Consider the following 10,039-nt stretch of genomic DNA (forward strand, 5'->3'; position numbering starts at 1 on the left):
ATTTTGGCACGCCTAGGACCCGCCTTCAAACGTGGCCTCTTTCCTAAGGCAGTGAAACCTGAAACAAAGTGTCAGAGAATAAGGATATTTCTTTTAATATAAAAGTTAATGAAATCATTTCTTCTGTTGCAAGTTCTGGCCCTTCAAAGTTTGTACCTCTTCCCGAAGTACACCCAAACACTTTAAAAAAAAAAAAAAAAAAAGCACCTGCTTGGTCAATCAGAAGCATTTTTCTCACATTAATTTTTCTCTTTTGAGACTTTCTATTCAGGCTTTAGCACATTTTCTCATCTAACTGTGCTGAATACCATGGGATGGCAGAAGCGGAACACGACTCAGCAAGTGAACAACAGTGATGAATAATCATCCCTAGGAGGGTAAGTCCTGTAATGTAATCACCCCACCTAAAATGAAACTGGTAAAGAGCAGAGTGTTACTATCACAGCCTTGAAAATAACTAACAGAAACAAAGTTTCTTAGCTAATTTTCTCTTGAAAATGTGCTCAATTGTATTAGCACAGTGATTTTGTTTTGTTTTGTTTTCGCTTCTTTTTTTTTTTTGCCAGTTCAGAGACTGTATGGAAACAGGGGTTCTAGAATTAGGAAACACAACGTTTATAAAAACAGCTAGTTGAAGTGTTTTTGTTGCTTGTGTGTTTTTTTAATTGTCGACAAGATAGGGTTTTCATTTCATAACGTCAAAGAAACATTATGTCCACAGCAGTTATTACAAAGGAAGCCTAAGATAGGATGGTTGAGGGTGCTTGGTACAGTGATTATCAGAAGGGAAAAAAGCACACTTAAGAAACCAATGCAATATTGTAAAGCAATTATTCTCCAATTAAAAATAAATAATAAAAAAAGAAGTGTATGATGGGATTTTGCTGGTGGTTCAGTGGTTAGGAATCTGCCTGCCCAGGCAGGGAACAAAGGTTTAATCCCTGGTTTGGGAAGATTCCACATGCCCTGAGGTAAGTAACTAAGCCTGTGCATACAGCGACTGAGTGCAGGCACCTAGAGCCTGTGCTTGGCAATGAGAAAAGCCACTGCAACAAGAAGCCCATGCACTGCAACTACAGAGTAACCCCCAGTTGCTACAACTAGAGAAAGCCTGCATGCAGCAATGAAGACTCGGCACAGCCATAAATAAATAATTTTTAAAAACTTAAAGCATATTACTAAAACTGATGACAGGTTTCATCCTCTGTGTTGTTCAGTTGGGTCAATTAGCACAAAAGCATTAAGTAGAGTCAAACTGTGATTTAAATAAGCAGAACACCAAGCAAGTTCATTTTAAATGGCCCATTGCCAATTATTTCTCTCCAGTTGTAAAAGTGCATAATGCGTAATTTACCTATTTCTTACTTTGGGGACAAACATTTTTTTCTTTGACATGGAGCAACCCAAATGTCCTACCTACTTCATAGGGGTTGTTTGTGAAAATTAAATGAGAGGATGATAACTCTTTGAATATTTTAAAGTGCTGGACAATTATAACCCTCTGCACCCTTGCATTTACTCTCATTTATTTTATATAATGGAAAAAAGATTTTAAAAAGAAAATGTCCATGGTATCCTTTTAATCCGATGTACGCATGTATGTATTAGGTGGGATCATTTTTCTTAGCCTCACATGCTGCAGTCCATGGGGTCACAAAGAGTCGGTCACAACTGAGCTACTGAACAACACCAATTTTTCCTGGAAATATTTTAATAAGTACGTAACTACCCGTTTGGCTATTATACAATGTGAAGGCTGGGAGAGGAATTGGATCAGTATTTCTCAGACTTTTGGATTTAATGGACCATTAAGAATAATAACAACAGTAATGATAATAATGAAAAGATAAACATCGATTGGATAACTATATTTTACCAAGTAAGGGTATTAAAAATTTTTTTTTAATTTTATATTTTTATTTCTTGAGAGGACACTTGAACACCAAAAAACTTAGGACATAGCATCACAATGACAACGTTTCCCTTTATTTTTATCACAAATAGGGAATGTTTCAATATACATTGCTACCAGGCCTAATATGGTGATTTGAATCTTTAAAAAGACTATCAATTGTGTTCAGTTGCACCTACTCTTTTTTCAATTCCACCGACTGTAGCCCTACAGTCTCCTTTGTCCATGGGATTTTCCAGGCAAGAGTACTCCAGTGGGTTGCCATTCAGCCGCACATAATCATGTGGTCCAGTTTTACTGAATGACTTACATTTCACAATAATAGCAACTCAAGGTAAACTAAGTTCCTTTTGCCTAGGAGTTGAAACAATCGGTTTTTTCCACAAACAATAAATATATACACACAATACTTACAATTCTTTATAACAGCTAACATTTAAATAAGCCAAAGGGAGGGGGGGACACTAATAATATGTATACGTCAAGTATAATTTGCTAAGGTGCAAGATTGTTGACCTGGAATTTACAGGAAGTGTTATTGACCTTTGTTTTATGAGGTGATATGCTTTTTATTTTCCTTCACAACTGAACATTAAGTGTAGAATGTCTATCTTTTAAGTTGCAGGTCAAAGTCATCATATTAAAGCGCCCAATGAGAGTAATTTCAAATATGTGAGCCACGTGTGTTAGAAAATATTTTTTTGGAAGCTGCCAATGAAGTCGACTAAACTGAACATCAAGAATGGAATTTTTAAAAAAACTATAATTCCCAAAGTTTGCTTGCACCAAAGAAAAGGAGGTAAAGGAACGGATATTCTGTGTACAGAAATCTCGGTTTGCTAAGCCACGAAAACTCAGGTTTATACCGTTCTGGCAAACAGACCATCTCAACAGGATGTTACTTTTACTTGGAAAGTGGTGGTGGTGTGCTACTGTTCTGGGTTTCCTGTCTGAGGTTTCAAGAGGTTGGGACACACTGCCTTCCTCTGACAGTTCTTCCTTGGTCTTTCTTTTTGAGGAACCATCCTCAGATCTCCCCCTTCTTCTCTAGACAAGCACTGGGGAAGCGAGAGGAGTTTTGGCTCACGGAGACTCCAAGCCGAAAGGCCTGCGGGTAAAAACCCCCGCTCAGTGGAGGCGGCGTGGGCGTGTCACGTGATCTGCGCGCTGCCTGACGGGAAGGCCAACGCGGCAGACTCCTCATTCCCGCGCTTCGGCCTAGGAGGAAGGTACAGAGACCCGACTGATGTTGGAGTAGGGCAGCGGGGGATGAACGCCCAAAGGCTGTTCGTGTGAAGCGAGGCAGTGAGAGGGGGATGCTTCCTCGCAGGGTCTCTAGTGGGGCTGAAACGGTAGTGGGGAGGAAAGGGGAGGTGGGGTGGGTGGTGAGAAGCGAGGTACGTGTGCTGGCCTGAGGGCCCCAGTGGGAAGAAAGAGAAGGTGAGGAGAAAACGATTGCTTAAGGCCGAAAGGTAGTACTTGGTAATGACGATGGCACCAACGCGTCAGGTTGCACAGCCAGGGTCCAGGGCTGTGAACGGTTATATGTTGAAGGCGGAGGCCCAGTCTCTTGACCAGGTTCAGCTGAGGCCTTTAAAGTAGTGAAAGTGTTAGGTGCTCAGTCACGTTGGACTCTTTGCAACCTCATGGACTTTGGTCCCCCCAGACTCCTCGCTCCATGGGATTCTCCAGGCAAGAATACTGGAGTGGGTTGCCATTTCCTCCTCCAGCTTATCTTCTTGACCTAGGGATGGAACACAGGTTTCCTGCATTGCAGGCAGATTCTTTATCTTCTGAGCCACCAGGGAAGCCCAAAACTGTGACAGAAAAAGTCATCTGTTTTTTACAGAAGTGGCATTACCTAATTAAAAGTTTTGATTTGATATAATGCACGTTCTTTGAGTGAGGCGAGAAGAGGTGTAAAAGGGAAGAGAAAGAGGAAGGGAGACGAGAACAAATCTCATGGTGGCTTCCCTGAAACAGTCTCAAACATCCCAAGGCAAAGCGAGCACTACTGTGCATGTGTAGTATTTTTTTTTAACACATTAATGTTAATGCGCTTAAGTTTACATATTAGAAAGATACTGACAGCGATGTAGAAGCACAGTTTGGAGTTTGCCGATTGCTGCTGTCTTTCTGTCATATATATGATTCTTAAATATGACTAAGCAAACAGATTCATTACAATATTCCAGGTCCACATAGTTTCTCAAAAAGCAAGCAAATTGATAACTTGAGTGTTGACAGGAATTCTCATCTATTAAGATGAAGAGATTATATCATTCTAGGTTTCAACATTTTCCAAGTTTAATCTTTCAGGCTCACAGGGTAATTATCTTCAGAATTTTTGAGAAAGCAATTTAAAACAAATTTAATGCTATATGAAGGTAAGATAGGACGGTAGAAAGAGAAGTCTCTTTGAGACTACAAGAGATCTTGGTTCTTCTAGTCTGGCCTAATTTTACATGTTTGCATTTGGTCAGCTACCTCTGCCTCTGTTTTTTCACATCTGTAAAACTGAGATTGAATTAGATGAACTATAGGATTTTTTGGGCTTCCCTGGTGGCTCAGTGGTAAAGAATCTGCCTGCCAAGAAGGAGGTGCCGGTTTGATCTGTGGGTCAAAGATCAAACTGTGGGTCCGGAAGATCCCCTGGAGAAGGCAATGGCAGCCCACTCCAGTATTCTTCCCTGGAAATCCCATGGACAGAGGAGCCTGGCTGGCTAAAAAGTCCATGGGGTCTTGAAAGTCTCAAACACAAATTAGCGACTAAACAACCAGTCAGCAAGATTTGTTTCAACATTAAGATTTTGTGAAGGCAGAAAAGTCTTTAATGAATCCCCAAACAAAGTAGAAAGTGCCAAAAGAGACTACTGTAATTGTAGAAGGAGTAGGAGAAAATCACAGGACTGGTAGGCTGGCCCCTGGTGCTCTACCACACAATTTGAACTTCTGGAGCAATGAATGGTCAAGGAAAGGTTCTTTTAAGTGTAAGAATGCAGTAATCGGAGTTTTGAAAGATTGCCCAATCAGCAATTGGTAGGATGGAACAGAGGAGGGATAATTTGAGTAGTTTAGGTAAGTGATGAATAATGAGAGGTTAAACTAACAGTGACGGGAGGAATGGAAAGACAGGGAAGGATTCAAGAGAGCTGTATTGTGGAGTTTGCACCTAAAATTGGCATTGCTCTAAACTTTGCAGTTCCTGCCTCCAGAATATGATGGCAAGTCAACTTGTAAAACCTGATACTAGAAATTGCAAGAGACCAAGAGAGTTAGAGGTAATCTTTATGTTTATGGAACTTTACTCTTTTATATACTACTTAAATTTCTTCATTTAAGATATTTCTGTTGATAAATGGAATTTAATGTCTTCATATTCCCAGAGCTGGTGGTGTCCCAACAGGAACTATGTTGATTCCAGCAGCCTTTTCACTAAGTATAGGCTTCCAGGAAACTAGTGGGAGGTTTCTTTGTGGTAATTTGTGATCTAGAGACAGAAGTGGGCGCATGACTTTTGATATGTAGGACTTTAATTATTTTGATATATATTAATAAATAGGATACTTAGGTACTATACCTACTGATATTTTTTGAAGAAGAGTACTATATCCTGCCATTCTTCACTGCTGCCCCTACCAATTGATCTGTTTTACATTTGAGACATTATTTGTTCCCTTGAAGATTATGTTAGCTTGCAAAAATTTGCAAGCATATGGCTGTTAACCAAATGAAAGTTTTGCTCTTTTGCTATGGCAACATCTGCTGTCTCAAGATACAGGAAACTTTTTCATCAGGGGATTAAAGCATTTTCAAAGTCTAATATAAATTTACAATAAAATGAACAAGTGATTATTAGGCCTACATTTCCAGCATGCTTGCTTTTTTCTGAGAGATGTTTTATTTGCTGTTTTCTTTTCTTTCTTTTTTTTTTAACAGAATGTGTATATCTTAAGGATCTTATTAACTTGTTTGCCTATTTCCTTTACTTTCTTATATTAGCCTCAAATGCCAGATAGTCCACAGCTGTCCTCTCTTGGAAAATCAGATTCTTCTTTGTCTGAAAGCTCTGGACTATTTTATAAAGATGAAGCTCTGGAGAAAGACTTGAATGGTGATGTGTGAAGTGCTTATATTTCTATATATTGATTTTATAATATGGAAACTTTATTATAGTTCATAACTTAGTAATTTTTTTAAACAGATATGAGCAAGGAAATTAATCTAATGCTGTCAACATATGCAAAGATCTTAAGGCAAGTACTTATGGTATATTCTTTTGAGTCTTTATTTTAGACATAGAAGTTTTCTTCTGGAAGCTCCATAATGGGAAGTTTAGCTCAGGGTCTAAAAAACCTATCTGGTAATTATAGTTTTCAAATTTTTTACTCTACCTCAGTTTCTTAGATTAGCTGGTTATTTTCAAAGACTAACTTTTCCACTAAATATCTTTTGTTTTGATACTCTCAGAGCTGAAATGAGGCTGGATATATTTTGTTTTCTAATTAGATGATAAAACACTTACAATTTTATGAAAACATTTTGAGAAAAATACCATTTGGTGAAGTTAACCATAATAATAGAGTGATACTGAAGATAAATATTTATATTTATGAAATATTAAATGTTATCAATCTATATTAGAAGGCTGAGTTTAAGTATTCTATTGACCTGAAACTGTCATGTTTTATAAGGTGTTTTTTTAGAGAACTACTGAGCAGTCACTGTTTTGAATAATGTTTGTGTGGCTGTTAAAATAATGTATGTAGTTTAATATTAGAATTATAATGTATAAGATACACATTCTGCTGTGTCAAGGGACTTTGAGTAGTCAAAAATATTTGTTGAACTAATTTAACATACTGAGCAGTGTTGGTAAATTAATGAAGCCAACTACTGTACAAAGCCACTTAAATGAAATAGCTGACAAATATAGCATAATAAAGCACATCATTTTGATGATGTGTCTAGATATTATGACTATTTGGTTTAACATAAAACCTTTTTTTCCCCTTAGTGAGAGAGCAGCAGTAGATGCGTCTTATATTGACGAGATAGATGGACTCTTCAAAGAAGCCAATACTATCGAAAACTTTCTAATACAGAAAAGAGAGCTCCTGAGACAGAGGCTTACAGTGATTGCAAACACTCTACACAGATAAAATTGTGTACTTAAAATAAGCTGAGAATTTAAGCTCATTGTTTTAATGAAAGAATGACATTTGTGCTCTGAATGTGCTCTAGTTGTTAAAAAAAAAGTATACCTTAAATGTAGAAGGGGAAACTTCTTAAATTTCTTTTCTAGATTTAAAAGCATTAAGCTGGACATTAATATGAAGTGTGGAGCTTTTCTTTTGAAGTCTAATATTTGGCATACTTTGTAAAAGTGTAAACTTTATTTTTCCTTAAACATCCTAGCCTTTCTTAAATTTCTAAAAGACAACTCAGTGGACTAATTTGATAATATTTAATAGTATTGTACTTTTTCTTTTAGAATATTATGTTTAAATAGTACATAGAGATTTAAAGTGTCTTTCATGGTTAGAATTGTAAAGAAATTAAAACCCAAAAGTAATCTGTCCAGTTTCTCAATATGTAAACTGTGCTGTTGCTATTTAATGTTACCATATGATTATTTTCACTAATATTATTATACAATATTAATAAAAATTTGTTTTATTATCATGTTGTTTTTATTATCATATGTTAGAGAAGGAAATGGCAACCCACTCCAGTATTCTTGTCTGAAAAATCCCATGGACAGAGGAGCCTGGTGGGCTACAGTTCATGGGGTCACAAAGAGTTGGACATGACTGAGTGACTGAGCACAATAAAAATTTGGTTTCAAATTATTATCTTGTGGTAAAATAAAAACTAGAAATTTGTAACCAGAACTTTATATGAATTGACTTTTTTACACATTAATAGTATCAATAGTGCAGTTAATGAAGTATATTTAGAAGCCTTAGCAAGCTATGTGGTATGGGATAAAGATTAGTGGTCCAAAAGTAAAGAGATTGGTTAAACAAGTTAGCCTTAGCGAGTCATTTCAGTCCTGTTATAATTCAAGAATTGAATTTGGACTAGGAAATCTCTAATATTTTTCTAGCAAAAAAATCCTCCCTTTGAGGAGAGTTTGGGAAGAATGGATACATGTGTATCTGTGGCCCAGTCCCTTCACTGTTCACCTGAAACTCACATTATTAATCAGCAGTACTCCAATACAAAACAAAAACTATTTTTAAAAAAATCTACATTGTTGGAAGGTACTATGACTTTAATGAAAACTTTTAATATGTTATATATAATTTATATAATTATATTGATCAGATTTTTAAAAATCACAACACTCACTGTTCATATGGACAATTCTATCTATTATATGTGTATTTTGCCTATATAAGTTATCACAAATTTGGATATATATATTTAGACAGTACCACAGGGAATTTGGTATTCCTCAAGTGGACAGCAGGGATTCCCTGGTGGCTCAGACGGTAAAGCATCTGCCCGCAATGCAGGAGACCTGGGTTTGATCCCTGGAGAGGGAAATGGCAACCCACTCCAGTACTCTTGCCTAGAAAATTCCATGGATGGAGGAGCCTGGTAGCCTACAGTCCATGGGGTCGCAAAGAGTCGGACACGACAGCGACCTCACTCACTCAGTCACTCAGGTGGACAGCATGTTTGCCCTGCTGCCTTCTAAATGTTAAAATCTCATTTCATCAATTACTACCTTAAGGCATATATACCATGTAAGATAAATATTCATACAAGAAAGAATTGAAAACAATAATGTAATATTTACTAAGTATATTGGTTATAGTGGAAAAATTATTTGGCTCATAGGCAGATATCTTAATGGCACAGGATAGGTTGGAGGTCAGTAAAGATTAGAAATAGGATTTTAAAAACTAAATGCAACAGGATGACTACATTTGAGTTGGTATGACAAATCTGCTGGATTTTGAGTTATCCTGTTGCCTTACAGAGTTCTTTAACTGTGAAAATGACTGCTAACTTGGGCAGAAGCTAGCAACATTAAGAAATGTTCTTGAGTTATTTTTTCTTAAATATGTTATTAATGTAAAAGATAAGGCTAGCATTGTTTCAGAGTAGATTTTGATTTCATATTATATTTATTATACCTTTTTTTTTTCTTTTTGCTGTGGCATATGGGATATTAGTTCCCTGACCAGGGATGAAACCATGCCTCTTGCATAGGAAGTGCGGAGGCTTAACCATAGGCCAGCCAGGGAAGTTCCAATATTTGTTTTATCTTAATAGGGTCACCATTGCTCAGTATCTGGTTCTTCCCTGTGCAGGTTAAATTTGATCATTTCATTGGGTATGTGTTTAAGACTAGGGAATGACTTTTAGTCACAATGCTATTTACCGGTCAGAACAGACACCTCCTAGGGAAGAAGTTCATCAAAGTCTAAATAAGGCTTATTTTTTAATCAAACTTGATATCTTTGGTACCATCCACATGAGAATAATTATCTTACAACTGGAAATATGCTATTGCAGGAATGTATTTGCCCTTTAATTTACACTTATCACTCATTTCAGTAAAATTTAAGTTTATATGTTATTTTTCAATAATTACAAATCAAAATATATATTGAATTTCTTTATATCATGATCAGCTAGACACTGTAGGAAGTACAGAACTCTTTGTTCTCCCTTCTGACAAGTTTAACCACTCCTTTTTTTAAATTTTAAATTTATTTATTTTAATTGGAGGCTAATTACTTTACAATATTGTAGTGGTTTTTGCCATACATTGACATGAATCCACCACGGGTGTACATGTGTTCCCCATCCTGAACCCCCCTCCCACCTCCCTCCCCATCCCATCCCTCAGGGTCATCCCAGTGCACCAGCCCGGAGCACCTTGTCTCTTGCATTGAGGGAAGGAGTGGCACAATGAAATTGATACCCTGGGTCAGCTGACTTAATCAGTGGACAGATCTGAAAGAGGAAAGTTTAGAGAGGGAGACCACTATTGGTGGTCAAATTTCAGTATTTCAAACAGCAACTTATCATAAACAGGTTGTAGGGATACTTGTCCTGAAAATGAGACTAAGAGAGATTGTACATGTTTTGAACCACGCCCCCCCCCCC

The 10,039-nt window shown here is 37.0% G+C and overlaps 1 protein-coding gene across 2 annotated transcripts; it reads left to right on the plus strand.

Annotated features, from left to right (window-relative positions):
* Positions 1-37: 37 nt before the first annotated feature.
* Positions 38-7,594, plus strand: TEX12 (testis expressed 12). Of its 2 annotated transcripts, XM_010830330.1 has the most exons (8): positions 52-148; positions 259-377; positions 2,532-2,711; positions 2,964-3,141; positions 5,115-5,193; positions 5,915-6,026; positions 6,117-6,168; positions 6,930-7,594. In XM_010830330.1, exons 3-8 carry the CDS (start codon positions 2,627-2,629, stop codon positions 7,072-7,074), a joined length of 651 nt encoding a protein of 216 aa, XP_010828632.1. In that variant the 5' UTR covers positions 52-148; positions 259-377; positions 2,532-2,626; the 3' UTR covers positions 7,075-7,594. The 2 variants fall into 2 exon arrangements, with proteins under 2 accessions (XP_010828631.1, XP_010828632.1); XM_010830329.1 differs by having other exon boundaries at positions 38-377.
* Positions 7,595-10,039: the final 2,445 nt, after the last annotated feature.

The sequence above is a fragment of the Bison bison genome, unplaced genomic scaffold, assembly GCF_000754665.1.
Source record: "Bison bison bison isolate TAMUID 2011002044 unplaced genomic scaffold, Bison_UMD1.0 scf7180017864518, whole genome shotgun sequence".
Taxonomy (NCBI): Eukaryota; Metazoa; Chordata; class Mammalia; order Artiodactyla; family Bovidae; genus Bison; species Bison bison.

Bases quoted from the DNA above. Each gene is read 5' to 3' on its own strand.
- TEX12 (XM_010830329.1), top strand. From the start codon at position 2,627: ATGAAGTCGACTAAACTGAACATCAAGAATGGAATTTTTAAAAAAACT. The intron at 2,712-2,963 runs GTAAAGGAACGG...CTTCTTCTCTAG, and splicing joins CTTGCACCAAAGAAAAGGAG to ACAAGCACTGGGGAAGCGAG. The intron at 3,142-5,114 runs GTACAGAGACCC...TAAACTTTGCAG, and splicing joins CGCTTCGGCCTAGGAGGAAG to TTCCTGCCTCCAGAATATGA.